This window comes from Nycticebus coucang, chromosome 3 (assembly GCF_027406575.1).
Source record: "Nycticebus coucang isolate mNycCou1 chromosome 3, mNycCou1.pri, whole genome shotgun sequence".
Classification (NCBI taxonomy): Eukaryota; Metazoa; Chordata; class Mammalia; order Primates; family Lorisidae; genus Nycticebus; species Nycticebus coucang.
The window spans coordinates 72,520,377-72,535,113 of NC_069782.1; the positions used below are offsets into that span (position 1 = coordinate 72,520,377).

Consider the following 14,737-nt stretch of genomic DNA (forward strand, 5'->3'; position numbering starts at 1 on the left):
TGATCTTGAGTCTGTTGCGCTGTCGTTTAACTCAGAACTATGAAAGCATTTCGTTTTGTCTTTAGTGGGTGGAACTGGGTGGGGGACAGGAATCTCTGGGCTGTCCAGGTCCAAGATCCCTCAGTGTTGTGTCTTCATTGCCAGTGAAAAGAGACAGTCTTGGCTTATTGGTGTTTGCTGAGTTTTTCTTGGGCAAACACTGAGCTGAGTGGTGTTCTAGGCCTGTGCTTGTCTGTGCTCCAAGCAACATTGCTGTGGATCAGCTGACAGAGAAGATCCACCAGACGGGGCTAAAGGTTGTGCGCCTCTGTGCCAAGAGCCGTGAGGCCATCGACTCCCCAGTGTCCTTCCTGGCCCTGCATAACCAGATCAGGAACATGGACAGGTGGGTGTCCAGTCGTCCTGAGCCCCTGTGGACGGCGTGTGTAGAGCTCGTCACCCTGCTGACCTGCGTGTGCTTCCAGCATGCCTGAGCTGCAGAAGCTGCAGCAGCTGAAGGACGAGACCGGGGAGCTGTCATCTGCTGATGAGAAGCGGTACCGGGCCCTGAAGCGCACCGCTGAGAGGGAGCTGCTCATGGTGAGTACCTTGCTATCCACTGCACAGCCTGTGGGCTGATTTGTTTGTTTGGGCCAAAGCACCTGTATGAGTCTGTTCTGCCTACAGTAGCTCCTTCGGGTGGGTTTGTTGCTTTGCTGTTGAGAGGTAAACTTGGACAGCCCCTTCCTCTGCCTTCTTGTGCTCACTTGCACAGTTAGGGACCTAGGATGCACAGTACTTCTACTGGCAAGTAGTTTCTGCTCCCTACCAGTGTTCCTGCTGCTGGACTCCCTGAAGTTGGTCCACATGCCAGAGGTGGGTCTGGAACGCTCACTCACTGCTCTTTCATAACCAGCTAAGCAAAATTGGAATTTCAGCCTGAGGAATTTACCAACTCAGCACTGCCCCTTAGAGATTATCATGAGGGATGGAACCCTTTCCATGCCCAGAGGTGGTTACCTTCCATGAAGCACGACTATTTAAGACCTTAGAAGTTAATGGTTACTACATCATAGACCATGTATCTTATCTGCAAGGGGCAGTGTTTTTAATGATTGTTGGGGAGAGCAAGAAATGGAACACTTCCAGTATCACATCCCATGTGTACAGTGCAGGTATCCTGATGCCTATGCACTCCCTTTCTCAGAATGCAGATGTCATCTGTTGCACGTGTGTGGGTGCTGGTGACCCAAGACTTGCCAAGATGCAGTTCCGCTCCATTTTAATTGACGAAAGCACCCAGGCCACAGAGCCGGAGTGCATGGTTCCTGTGGTCCTTGGTGCCAAGCAGGTGGGTTCCCACACCTCCACCAAAATCTTGTTTGAGAACCATTGTGTAAGATTCTTAATGCTCGGGTGGCGCCTGTGGCTCAGTGAGTAGGGCGCCAGCCCCATATACCGAGGGTGGTGGGTTCAAGCCCAGCCCCGGCCAAACTGCAACAAAAAAATAGCCGGGCGTTGTGGCGGGTGCCTGTAGTCCTGCTGCTCGGGAGGCTGAGGCAAGAGAATTGCGTAAGCCCAAGAGCTGGAGGTTGCTGTGAGCTGTGTGATGTCATGGCACTCTACCGAGGGCGGTACAATGAGACTCTGTCTCTAAAAAAAAAAAAAGATTCTTAATGCTCAAGGCTGGCTTTAAAAACGTCTTTTAAGGCAGTGTGACACCCAGCAGGGCTTGGAGGAGTGCACAGTGAGCCCTCTGAAGAGGGGTCTTTGGAGGGTGGACTCATGGGGCCCCCTGCCTTAGCCTTCCACACCCAGAGCCTTCATGTGCTGGGGCTGGGAACAGTACGTAGCCTTACACTGCTCATGTCACAGTGTTTGGTGAGTGGTTTCCCCAAACCCATGGCAGGTGGTTGTTTGTGGGACCCAGGCCCCCTAGTTTCTTCATGGTGCATACTGGGGCCAAGTCTCCCTTGAGCTTCCTGACTTGTTTGGGACCCTCTCCCTGCAGCTAATCCTTGTGGGTGACCACTGCCAGCTAGGCCCAGTGGTGATGTGCAAGAAGGCAGCCAAGGCTGGGCTGTCGCAGTCGCTCTTTGAGCGCCTGGTGGTGCTGGGCATCCGGCCCATCCGCCTGCAGGTCCAGTACCGGATGCACCCTGCGCTCAGTGCCTTCCCATCCAACATCTTCTATGAGGGCTCTCTCCAGAATGGTGTCACTGCAGGTAACAAGGTCTTGCCCAGGTGGTGGTGGTGGGGCTTCTCTGGAGGAGGTATTGAGAGAATATAGCCTGTCACTTCCTCCTTTCATGGCTTTTCATAGTGACCTCTCACATTTGGTACCATGTCCTCTGCAGTGTGATCAGAGGGAGCAAGTATCTGCTTCAGGTTGTGGGTGTGGGAGCCCATGTCCTCCATAATCTTAGAGTTGCAACCTAGGAATCAGGGCTCTGCAGCCTCACTTGTAGTGGAAAGGACAGAAGTTATAGGCACTGATCTCTTGGTCTTACTTACGCTGGCCCTAGGTTCCAAGCTTTCTAAGTAGCAGTGGTTCTCAAATTCCCAAGCTCTGGCAGGTTTGCAGGACCTTTTCTAGCTTTCCTGAGGTCAGAACCACTTTGATAACAAGGAGGCATTATTTGCCTTTTCACTGTGCTGCAACTCATGCTGGTAGTGACCAGCTAGGGCCTCCATTAGGCTCAGTACAGAGCCACCAGACTATACCAAGATCCATGGTGTCCCTGCTGCCACATGGTCTCTGAGAAATGCCCTGGATGAAGTGAAAAGTATTAATGTTACTAAGTCCTGTGCATGTCCTTTTAATGTTCAGGGTGACCAGATATAAATTCTCTGACACTTGCAGGTATGTGAGGTTCTTGAAAGAAGAACTTACAGACACACCATGGGTATTCACTCTGGGGTGTGGGACAGATGTTTTCCTTTAGGTGATGAAAGCAAATGTGTTGCTTCAAGGAAAACAAGTGACAATATTTGTCACCAACAATAAAATCTGAGGATTCAAATGAAAAGTTGGAAAAGTTAACATTACCTTCTATGAGTTTGGTGTCTTCATTTTCAGTACCCAAAGTCTGTTCTGATGGGATCTTTGGTGGTGACAGATGGAACATTTCCCCCATTGTCTGTGAAACAACCATGTGTCGACCTTTGGATGATCTGCTTGACTCAGAGGTCAGATCATTCCTAAATGACCAACACAGAGTGTTACAGTCACACACGTGCCAAAGACCTGTCCTGAATATGGACAGAGTAGTGAGGAATCGTAACAGACTGTGAGAAACCACCTTTGTCCAGCCTAGTATGATGTTAGAGACGGGACCCATAGTCATCCAGAAAGGTTGTGAAAATACTTTTCTTCTTTCCACTTACACATGTCTGTGAGGCCCAGCTTCCCTCACATCCTTCAACATGTCACAGGAGAGAGAACTGAATACAGAGGCAGATCCAAGGGCCCAGCTGTCTTCCATTAAGCCAGATAGCAAAGAGATTTGAAAAAACTGGAAACAAGACTGTTCTCATTCAATTTATTTTTTGGGAAATAGAATTTTTTCGTAAAAAATACTATTTAACATGTATAATAGATTTATTTCAAAATGAATACTTGTACATACTTTAAATTTCTAAGTTCTGGAATACAATAATAATCCACATAAACAAAAGCTATTTGGAGTGGAGTCCTCAGCTTGTGAGAGCATAAAGGAGTTTCAAAAGCTGCCGCTGCCACTGTGTCTTGTGATCTCCAGCAATCCTCAACGTTGGCATTTGGACTCTGCTTTTAAAGGAGGACACTGAGGCCAAAGATTACACCCTGCCTTGGGCCATGCTTCTGTTGCTGCCACTGTCAGCATCCCTTCTCTCTGTTGCTTGTGTGACTCTGAAAATCAGCATAGTTCAGACCCCTTGCTAGCCAGGAACATCAGCTTGGAGGGCAGGTGCTATTTATTGTTTACCACTGTATCAGTGCTTAGTGCTCAATGGATATGTTTTAGGAAATTCTTTTTTTTTTTTTTTTTTGAGACAGAATCTCACTATGTCACCCTCTGTAGAGTGCCATAGCGTCACAGTTCACAGCAACCTCAAGCTCTTGGGATTAGGTGATACTCTTGCCTCAGCCTCTCAAGTAGCTGGAACTACAGGCGCCTACCATAACGCTTGGCTGTTTTTAGAGACAAGTTATCTCTCTGTCTCAGGCTAGTCTCACACCTGTGAGCTCAGGCAATCCACTCGCCTCAGCCTCCCAGGGTGTTAGGATTATAGGCGTGAGCCACCGCACCCAGCCTAGGAAATTCTCTATTGAAGTGTAAACACATGCCCACCTTGTATTTGGCTTGATGAGTTTTCACTAAGTGAAAGCTGCTGTATAACTAGCACCTAACTCCCAAAATAACCCTGACCAGCTCTTGGAAGCCATTTTCATCCCTGAGGGTGACCACTATCCAGGATGGTGCTGGTGCCTGCTTGCATCTGTTGTTAAGAGCCAGTGGTTAAACAACACCATGATTTTATGAGCAGCTGTTTGTGACTGTTCGTCTGTAGCAGCCCCTGGACTACTGGGTGTCAAGCTTACCTAGCAGAATGTGTCCTCACATATCTGTCCTCCTTTATTGGTGTTAGGCTGGGCAATGTGAAAATAACACTTTTCTCGCTAATCAAAATTCCCAGGGAGTGGCCAGCACTGGTGGCTCATACCTGTAATCCTAGCACTCTGGGAGGCTGAGGCAGGTTCCAGACCAGCCTGAGCCAGAGCGAGACCTCATCTCTAAAAATAGCCGGGTGTTGTGGTGGGCGCCTGTAGTCCCAGCTACTCAGGAGGCTGAGGCAAGAAACTTACTTGAGCCCAAGAGTTTGAGATTGCTGTCACTCTACTGAGGGTGGCAAAGTAAGACTGTCTCAAAACCAAAAGAAAAATTCCCAGGGGAGTGGGTGGAGCACATGTGAATTGATAAGCTGATTTTAAACTTTTAAGGATAAGCTTGTGTAGTGGCTCACACCTGTAATCCTAGCACTCTGGGAGGTTGGAGCATGTGGATTGCTTGAGTTCAGGAGTTCCAGACCAGCCTGAGCAAGAGCAAGATCCCCGTCTCTATTAAAAATAGGAAAACTAGGGCGGCGCCTGTGGCTCAAGGAGTAGGGCGCCGTTCCATATGCCAGAGGTGGCAGGTTCAAACCCAGCCCCGACCAAAAAAAAAAATAGGAAAACTAGCCAGGCCTATAGTCCCAGGTACTCAAGAGGCTGAGGCAAAAGGATCACTTGAGTTCAAGAATTTGAGGTTACTATGAGCTATGATGCCGTGGCACTGAGGGTGACTGAATAAGACTCTGTCTTAAAAACAAGTAAAATTATAAGGAAATGAACGGGACTCAGAACGAACAGCCAAGACAAGAATAAAGATCCCAGCGAAGGTGGAGGCAGGCATCAGGACATTGTCTGACCCCAGTTCAGATGGAGTCAAAAGGCAGAACGACTTGTCCAGGGCCTTGAATGGTAACAAGCAAGGCTGCAGGGCAGAAGGATGGGTTGATTCAACACTGTCACACCCAAGTGAATTGTAGGCATTTATGGGGCTTTTAAGATGGTAAAGTTTCTTTATCTTTGTGATCTTGGGGTAGGCAAAGATACCCAGCCTACAAGAAAGCATAACCAACGAGCTTTTGTTCAGTCTGTGAGCCAGTTTTGTGTTGGGCATAGTGGTACTCTGTGTGGCCTCTGCACAGCCTTGCTCAATCCTGGATATCTCTGGTCAGGGCCCCACAAGCCGGGTCTCCTGCCCCAGGGCCTCGGCCCACGGTGGTGCCGGGTGCACATTTTTGCTTTCTCTGAGCTTGGGTGAGGTGGGCTACGGCTTTTGAAGTGTTGTCCCTCTTCCCTCCCCCATGATAGCTGATCGTGTGAAGAAAGGGTTTGACTTCCAGTGGCCCCAGCCTGACAAGCCGATGTTCTTCTATGTGACTCAGGGCCAAGAGGAGATTGCTAGCTCAGGCACCTCCTACCTGAACAGGTGAGTGGGAATGTGTCCACCAATGTCAGCAGGTTTCGTTGACAGCTTGTTGAGAGGTCAATAATTGCATTTTTTAATGAATTTTGAAACTTTTCTAACCTTTCTCATTCCCTGTTCTGTTGAGACTCTAAATCACAGTGTTTCATTTCTGCCTCATTTTTCCAATGTTTTTATATGAGGCAGATAGTTTGTACACCCGTATGTGAGCTTTTTCAGTCTCTTGTCACTGTTTAAAAGGATAGTGTAGGCGGTGCCTGTGGTTCAAAGGAGTAGGGCACCAGCCCTATATGCTGGAGGTGGCAGGTTCATACCCAGCCCCGGCCAAAAAAAAAAAAAAAAGGGATAGTGTAACTCAGCGTGGGCACTGTGGGTATGGGTAGGGGTGGCACTGGCAGAGCCATCATGGTGACACTCACTGCCCAGGTTGTCGTACCTGCTGCAGCCCTCACAGCTTGAAGCGTCAGGGCTTGGTATCCTATAGGTGATCTCCGTTCCTGAGAGCCTGGTTTTTTTAGGACGGAAGCTGCAAATGTGGAGAAGATCACCACGAAGCTGTTGAAGGCGGGTGCCAAGCCAGACCAGATTGGCATCATCACGCCCTACGAGGGCCAGCGCTCCTACCTGGTGCAATATATGCAGTTCAGCGGCTCCCTACACACCAAGCTCTACCAGGTACCTAAGGGAGGGCATACTTGCTCTGGGTCCCACCATGGATATTGACCTTTGACCTTTAAGTTAGCCAGCCATCACAATGCCTCTTGAGCTGGTGTTCAAGACCGTGTCTGGGAAGCACAAATTGGCCCAGACTCTGGGGAGGGTACACAGTAGCACATCACTAGTGTTTCTGCCAGGGTCTTGTGTGGTCAGCCCAAGGAATATGTCTCAAGGGTCAGAAATGTGGGCCAACAGTATTTTCTTAGGGTATTTGGTTCTTTGGTTTTGTTTTGCCTACCTCACAACCACTTCAAACTCCAGGGTTCAAGCTATCCTCCCTGGCTCAGCCTCCCAAGTAGCTGAGACTATAGGTGCCCACCACAATGCCTGGGTAATTTTTCTATTTTCAGTAGAGATGGGGTCTCACTCTTGCTGAGACTGGTCTGAAACTTTTGAGCTTAAGGGATCCTCCCACCTTGACTTCCCGGAGTGCTAGGATTGTAGGCATGAACCACTGTGCCCAGCCTGCTTCAGCTATTTGAAACTAGTTCCAGGCTAGAGCAGGGGGCTGGTTGGTTCCGTCCTTCCTGTGGGTGTTACATGAAAGTGACCTTTACACCTGTATTGACATCTGATAAAGATACCCATTGTGACATGTTGAGAGGAGGCAGAATCCTGTGTCTATATGGAAATAAACCCTAATGCTACATCTGAGTGGCTACTCTATGATGGGTTGTGTCCTGTTCTTTGGATCTGGCCCCAGCTTTGTGATGAACATGTGTGCTCTTACTGCTGAGAAACAGACATCAGTGGCTAAAAGAAAACAAAATGCACAAAGGGCAGGGAGAGCCCAGAAGCGCAGTGAACAGGTGCATCTGGGCCCAGGCTCTGGGTGGGATTTAAGGGTGTCTCTAGTCATATTTGCTGCAGTTTTGGGGGTCCCAGAAGGCAGCCTGCTGGCTGGTGATGACCACATGGCTCCCTTTTAGGAGGTAGAGATCGCCAGCGTGGATGCCTTCCAGGGACGTGAGAAGGACTTCATCATCCTCTCCTGTGTTCGGGCCAATGAGCACCAAGGCATTGGGTTTCTAAATGACCCCAGGCGTCTTAATGTGGCCCTGACCAGAGCAAGGTAGGGTGACCCAGGGCCCTCTTCTTTTATTAAGCCTCACTTCTCAGTCCCAACTTGGGGTGGGGAGGGTACCTGGGCAAGAGATCAGAGGGCTCTGAGCAGCAGTTTAGAAACTGTCATTTGGGTGTGTCTTTGTTTTCATGGCTTGGTGAGGAGTATCTTTTTTTTTTTTTTCTGTAGAGACAGTCTCACTTTATGGCCCTCGGTAGAGTGCCATGACCTCACACAGCTCACAGCAACCTCCAACTCCTGGGCTTAAGCGATTCTCTTGCCTCAGCCTCCCGAGTAGCTGGGACTACAGGTGCCCGCCACAACGCCCAGCTATTTTTTGGTTGCAGTTTGGCCAGGGCCGGGTTTGAACCCGCCACCCACGGTATATGGGGCTGGCGCCTTACCGACTGAGCCACAGGCGCCGCCCAATGTGAGGAGTGTCTTTCAAGGTCTTGTTTGAGATTCAAACTGTGTCTGCATGTGCTCACACTTGCCTAAAATTTGGTCCAGCTCACTGTTTTGGTTTTTTTGTTTGTTTTGAGACAGTCTCAAGCTGTAGCCCTGGGTAGAGTGCTGTGGCTTCATAGCTCACAGCAACTTCCAAATCCTGGGCTCAAGCAATCCTCTTGCCTTAGTTTTTCTGTTTTTAGTAGAGGTGGAGGTCTTGCTTTTTGCTCAGGCTGGTCTCGAACTTGTGAGCCACTGCGCCCACTGTTTTTGATTTTTAACTTTTCTGAAATAATAGGAGAAAAGATCTAGAGATTGAGGCAGCCACTTTGTTGGTTCCCACATAAAACTATACAGTTGCAATTTACCAGCTGTAGTCAGGGGATCCAGTCCAGGACTCCCCACAACCCAAGGTGGGGTTCAGTCCTTGCCTCAGGCTCATATCCACACATTGGGTTACCTGGCCTCTGTGATTGGACTGGTGGCCCCCAGGGCTCCTGACTGTCAGGCACACAAATCTGCAGGGAGTAAGCTGCCATGCTGGGTATGGTGGAAGGGCTACTGGCTTCAAGCTTCTGTCCTTGAATTTGAATTTTTTTTTTTTTTTTTTTAATATTTGAGACAGTCTCACTTTATCACCCTTGGTAGAGTGCCATGGCGTCACAGCTCACAGCAACCTCAAACTCTTGGGCTCAAGTGATTCTCTTGCTTCAGCCTCCCAAGTAGCTGGTACTATAGGTGCCCACCACACGCCTGGCTATTTTTTTGGTTGTAGTTGTCATTGCTGTTTGGCGTGCCTGGGCTGGATTCGAACCCACCAGCTCCGGTGTATGTGGCTGGCACCCTAGCTGCTGAGCTACAGGTGCCAAGCCAGGATTTGAATTCTTAATTCACGGCCTCCCACCTCATGGAGTGCTCCTTGAGATAGAAGCTTGCCACATGGGTCCTCAGCTCTGCACTTCTGTTGCAGGTATGGCGTTATCATTGTGGGCAACCCCAAGGCGCTGTCTAAGCAGCCACTATGGAATCACCTGCTGAACTACTACAAGGAGCAGAAGGTGCTGGTGGAGGGACCCCTCAACAACCTGCGCGAGAGTCTCATGCAGTTCAGCAAGCCTCGGAAGCTGGTCAACACCATCAACCCAGTGAGCATGAGGCTGGGCCCTGCTCCACACCCACGTGGCCCTTTTTGGTTCAGGGCATGATAACTTGCAGCAGGGAGGGTACAGAACTCGTGCACCCTGGGAATAGGAGCTAGCGTCTGCCAGCCCCACCACTCCTGGGCATGTGGACCTGCCTCCCTAGGCAATGGTCCCTCATGTGCAGAGTGAGGAAGGGCCACTTTTCTCAAACTGATGTTCTGGGACCACTGCTGACTGGCTTGTGGCACTCTGAGAGTGGGCCACTCGTTAGCCTGTAAATGGTAAGATGATCAAGACCCCATAGAAAGAGTTTGGGGCTTGAAGGGCACCCATGCCCAGGCTCCCAGGCCTCCAGTGATGATTCACAGGCTACTACGTCATGGGCAACCTCAGGAAATCAGACTCAGCCACTGTGCCATAGCAGATGGGGACATAGACACACCCAGTTAGGAAACCTAGAAAGCCTGGGGTGCTCTGGGTGGTAGGGAGTGCACATCTGCCTGGGCCAAAGCGAGGGACTGAGGTGGTCAGCATTGGGACCCTGTCACCCATGGAGGGTGGGCAGGGCCCAGAATATACATCTCAGCAGTCCCTACCCTGGGTGAACTCCAGCCCATTATCCATACTGACATACTTGTCACTTCCCAGACCACCAGATCTGTGGGAAATTCTCTCTATGGAGCTGACAAATTCCTCACCTATTTACAACCTTTGCAGGGAGCCCGCTTCATGACGACAGCCATGTATGATGCCCGGGAGGCCATCATCCCAGGCTCTGTCTATGATCGCAGCAGCCAGGGTGAGTGCCCAGCAGGAGGCCAGGCCACCCTGTATCCCCTGCACTGAGGTGTTTGCCATTCCCACCTCCGTGGCTTTGGCCCTGTTCTCTTGGGTGGTCATAGCCCTCGTCCACAGAAGGCTGCTTGATGTGCCTTTTTTGAAATCTCTCACTGCGCACATCTAGCAAGTTACCATGTTAAGTGGGGATGTCTGGGGACCATCCCTTATCACTAAGTCCACTGTGAACCCTGCTCAGGCTGGCACACTGGTCACTGCCAAACCTTGCTGCCCTCACCCACCTAGGGTACCTGGAACACTTCTCTCTGATCCTTGATGTGGCCTCCTTTCCTCCCCCTGAAGAGCGGAGGGGGCCTGGCTCCCAGAGTATCTCTAGACAGGAAGCACTTGGGACCATTGTTTGCCTTTAGCCAGGGTCTGTTAGATTGAGTTTTTCCTCATAAGATCAATCTTAGATGTTTTGACTTTTTGGTAGCATAGGTTGCGTAAATATGAATATAAAATTTCCATTAAAAGGTTTCTTTTTTTCTTTTTTTTTTTTATAGACAGTCTCACTCGGTTGTCCCAGGCTAGAATACTGTGGCATCATAGCTCACAGCAACCTCAAACTCCTGGGTTCAGGCGATTCTCCTGCCTCAGCCTCCTGAGTAGCTGGGATTATAGGCGCCTATCACAATGCCCAGCTAATTTTTCTATTTTCAATTGAGACAGGGTCTCGCTTTTTGCTCAGGCTGGTGGCGAACTCCCAGGCTCAAGTAATCCACCTGCCTTAGCCTCTCAGAGTGTTAGGATTATAAGTGTGAGCCACCATGCCTGGCCTGCAGCATGGTTTTCAATTTTCAGTTTTGTTTTTTTTTTTTAGAGACACAGTCTCACTACGTCAGTCTCAATAGAGTGCTGTGTCGTCACTGCTAACAACAACCTCCAGCTCTTGGGCTTAGGCGATTCTCTTGCCTCAGCCTTCTGTGTAGCTGGGACTACAGGCACTTGCCACAATGCCTGACTATAGTTGCAGTTTGGCCAGGGCTGGGTTTGAACCTGCCACCTTCAGTACATAGGGCTAGCGCCCTACTCACTGAGCCACAGGTGCCACCCGGTTTTCAATTTTCAGGATCCATGTAGGCCACTAGTTCTCAGCAGACTCCCAGAGGAGAAAGGGTACACTCCAGGCCCCAGCCCAAGGCAGGCTGATGTGGGGTTAGTTATCAGACTTGAGAACCTCATTTTTAACTTGTCAGCAAGACCATGCAGTGACAGACATGCTGACTCAGGCAGATCCTGCTGGTCAGGGGTGTCACCAGTGTTTGGCTGAGGCAGGTGATACCTGCTTCCACTGTGTCTTGCAGGCCGGCCTTCAAATATGTACTTCCAGACTCACGACCAGATTGGCATGATTAGTGCTGGGCCCAGCCATGTGGCTGCGATGAACATACCCATCCCTTTCAACCTGGTCATGCCACCCATGCCACCACCGGGCTACTTTGGACAAGCAAACGGGCCAGCTGCAGGTGAGTGCCCACAGCACTGCTTGAGGAAAGCACAGTGACATTGGCTGCCAGCCTCAGCCCCATCACTTCTGCTGGGCAAGTGGCCCTCCCTGGAGTCCTGGACTCTCTTCCCTTCTAGGGCTGCCCTTTGTGTTCTGCTGAGGTCTTGCTTGTCCGTGAGGCTCAGATCTCCCTCAGTAGCACTGGACTACTATCTTTCAGGCCGGGGCACTCCAAAAGGCAAGACTGGGCGTGGGGGACGTCAGAAGAACCGCTTTGGGCTTCCTGGGCCCAGCCAGACCAACCTCCCCAACAGCCAGGCCAGCCAGGATGTGGCATCCCAGCCCTTTTCCCAGGGTGCCCTGACACAGGGCTACATCTCCATGAGCCAGCCCTCTCAGATGAGCCAACCTGGCCTCTCCCAGCCGGAGCTGTCCCAGGTGAGCCCCCAAGTCCCACACACATAGGCCACAGCACTACTCGGAACTGTAAGCCTGGAACATTCCATACATAGTGTGCCCTTCTGAAGCATCCTGGGCAGCTGTGATCTAGTCTATGTCCCCCATCAGGGTTACTTCTCCCTGTGTTAGGGTAAGTGGGGTGAGTCTTCTGCCACTTAAGCTTGAGGAAAGTGTTTTCTGGACTCTTCTTTGGGGCTGGTGATGGGCCAGATGGAGGTGAGCACCCTTGGATTGTGCTGACTTAACCTAACTTTGTCTTTCAGGACAGTTACCTCGGTGATGAGTTTAAGTCACAGATTGATGTGGCGCTCTCACAAGACTCCACGTACCAGGGAGAGCGGGCATACCAGCACGGCGGGGTGACGGGGCTATCCCAGTACTAGAAGGTAAGCTGACCCTGAAGCAGGCCTGGGCCTAGCTCCTGCCCCCAAGAGAAAGGATGGGAGCTGCTGGTAGTGAGGAGTCTTCAGGGAGGGAGGGCAAATCTGGATACCCATACTGTGGGTATGGGGGAGTCTTATGTCCCAAGTGGTCAGGTTGCTTCGGCTCACAGCAGCCTCACGTACACCTCCCAGGGTCACAGCCCTGCTCTTGTGTTCAGAGAATTCTAGGCCTTGCTGATGAAAGGGATGTGGTGGCTCCACAGCTGCATGGGTGTGCCCAGCATGGGTCGCCTTTGTTCACTGAAGGGATGCTTCAGGATACTGGCCAGGCTCCACAGCCTGTTTCCCCTCTCAGTGGTGGGAGGGCGTGCAGGGATTCCCTGCGGCCAGCCTGCGTGGCAGACAGCAGGGGACCCAGAGGCAGCACTGCTGCAGCTCAGGGTCCTCTGGTCAGTGGTGTCCCTTTGGGGAGGACAAAGTGGGAGCCCAAGGGGAGCCCTGGCCTTGCTGCCTCTCAAGGCCTTCTGCCCTTCTTCCTGACAGGTGGCGGCGGAAGAGCTAAGCTATGTGGCTTAGTCCATCAGCATCTTATTCTGGGTAATAAAAAATAAAAATAAACGGATACCTGTTTTCCACTGCTAAAACTGAAGCACCACTGTGTGAGCAACAGGAGAGGGAGAGGAGCGAGCGAGGGAGAGGAGGAGCCGAGCGGAGCGCGCCCCCTGCTGGCCCGCGGCGGCGGAGGAGCAGAAGGGAGCGGAGGAGGGGCCGGCCCGCCGGGAGCCGCCGCCAGCGAGTCCCTGCCCAGCCCACCTGGAGGCCCCGCTCGCTGCGTCCAATCGGGGCTGCGGCCAGGGCGGAGGGAGGAAGATCCTCATTTCAGAGTAGCCCTTTCCTCTGTTCTTTACTTTCTTTTTCTCTTTTTATTGAAAGGGGACTACGTTTTAGCAGGAAAAAACTTCGAATTTCTGTGCCCAAGCAGGCTCCTTGCAGGCGGCGCAGCGCCGGGCAGAGCCCCAGAGAGTGGCATCTGTCCATGCTGCAAAACCGCCAAGTTTGCGCTGCCTGTGTCCTAAGAGGGTTTTCATTTAAAGAAAATACGGTGTTTTGGGTTTTTCTGTTTGTTTTTCTAAAGATTTTCAAAGGAGTACTGAAAAACACTTTCCTAAGTTTGTCTCTAAAATCTTAGTGGTGGACCTGTGAGATGCCAGAAGCTTCCAGAAACGAAGTTTAAACAAGTCAACAACAGCTGGAGACTTAAGATCAACACCTGTGACTGGCCTCGAGGAGAATTTTTGTTTTAGGCTTTAGCTTCCAGGGTTCTCGCTGCAGGGCCACAGGTCTGAGGGGCCACCTGGCCGAGCCAGAAGCGGCGGGTTCTCCGATGGACTCTGAGATGCAGAGCTGCTTCCTGTGGTGGACTCGCGGAGGGCTTTGGCTGCCCATCAGGAAGGTGCTCACAGCCCCACTGGAAGGGGCCTGGGCCAGGACTGGCCATGAGGCCAGGGGGCAGGAGGGTGGCCACTTCCCAGGCCAGTGGCTACTTCCCAGGGTCCTTCCAAGGAACCAAGAGGGCCTGTTCCATCCTCTGGAGGCACCGACAGTCCCTGTGGATATGCCGAACCACCCCACCTTCAAGTTTGGAGCCTCTACCTGCTGTAACAGCACCACTGACCTGGGGTGGTTTCTGTTTATTTTTGGGAGGTGGGGGGAAGGGAACAAGTCAGAAATAAGTTGTTTCTGTGCTCAAGGGGCTTGGAGGAGTTTGACATTGGTTGGCAGGGGAGACCTCTGCCTGGGTCTGTTGCTTTAGTCTCAAGAGCTGCTCCAGGTCCTTGCACATCATAGGTTGGGGTGTCCTCTTTGGTGACCTAACTCCCCAGCCTCCCCCTCCCAAAGCCTCCAGATTCCAGCTTCTAAACAGGATGGATGGGGATGCCAGGCCACCTTTCTCTGGCAAGGACTCTTTTATTTATTACCATTGCTATAGGGCTTTCGGTTTCCCCTTCTTTTAGTAGTCCCTGGAGGCATAGATCTGGGTAGCTTCCCACTGTGACCCTGTCTGCGGTTGGAATGCTTTGCCTCTGCTCTGTGTCCTTTGCTGTGTTCTCCACCTTCCTGGCAGCACTCTTGAGTTTTACAAATTGAGGAGCATCTGTACCAAGGTGATGTAACTTTTGATTTTTGGTCAATTTGTTTTAAGCTCTTTGTCACCAATAAAAAAATAAACAGTTTTTGCCTTCACG

At 51.1% G+C, this 14,737-nt stretch overlaps 1 protein-coding gene across 2 annotated transcripts in view; it reads left to right on the forward strand.

The window, feature by feature from the left end:
• The window catches only part of UPF1 (UPF1 RNA helicase and ATPase), a 35,593-nt gene extending 20,874 nt beyond the window's left edge, over positions 1 to 14,719 (forward strand). For both annotated transcript variants that reach the window (XM_053585722.1, XM_053585723.1), the window contains exons 12-24: positions 221 to 385; positions 465 to 579; positions 1,187 to 1,330; positions 1,991 to 2,204; positions 5,879 to 5,996; positions 6,512 to 6,668; positions 7,640 to 7,782; positions 9,191 to 9,365; positions 10,080 to 10,161; positions 11,507 to 11,668; positions 11,870 to 12,087; positions 12,372 to 12,494; positions 13,035 to 14,719. In XM_053585722.1, the coding sequence (XP_053441697.1) occupies positions 221 to 385; positions 465 to 579; positions 1,187 to 1,330; positions 1,991 to 2,204; positions 5,879 to 5,996; positions 6,512 to 6,668; positions 7,640 to 7,782; positions 9,191 to 9,365; positions 10,080 to 10,161; positions 11,507 to 11,668; positions 11,870 to 12,087; positions 12,372 to 12,491 (1,813 nt within the window). In that variant the 3' untranslated portion in view covers positions 12,492 to 12,494; positions 13,035 to 14,719. The remainder of the gene's footprint in view (positions 1 to 220; positions 386 to 464; positions 580 to 1,186; positions 1,331 to 1,990; positions 2,205 to 5,878; positions 5,997 to 6,511; positions 6,669 to 7,639; positions 7,783 to 9,190; positions 9,366 to 10,079; positions 10,162 to 11,506; positions 11,669 to 11,869; positions 12,088 to 12,371; positions 12,495 to 13,034) is intronic.
• Positions 14,720 to 14,737: the final 18 nt, after the last annotated feature.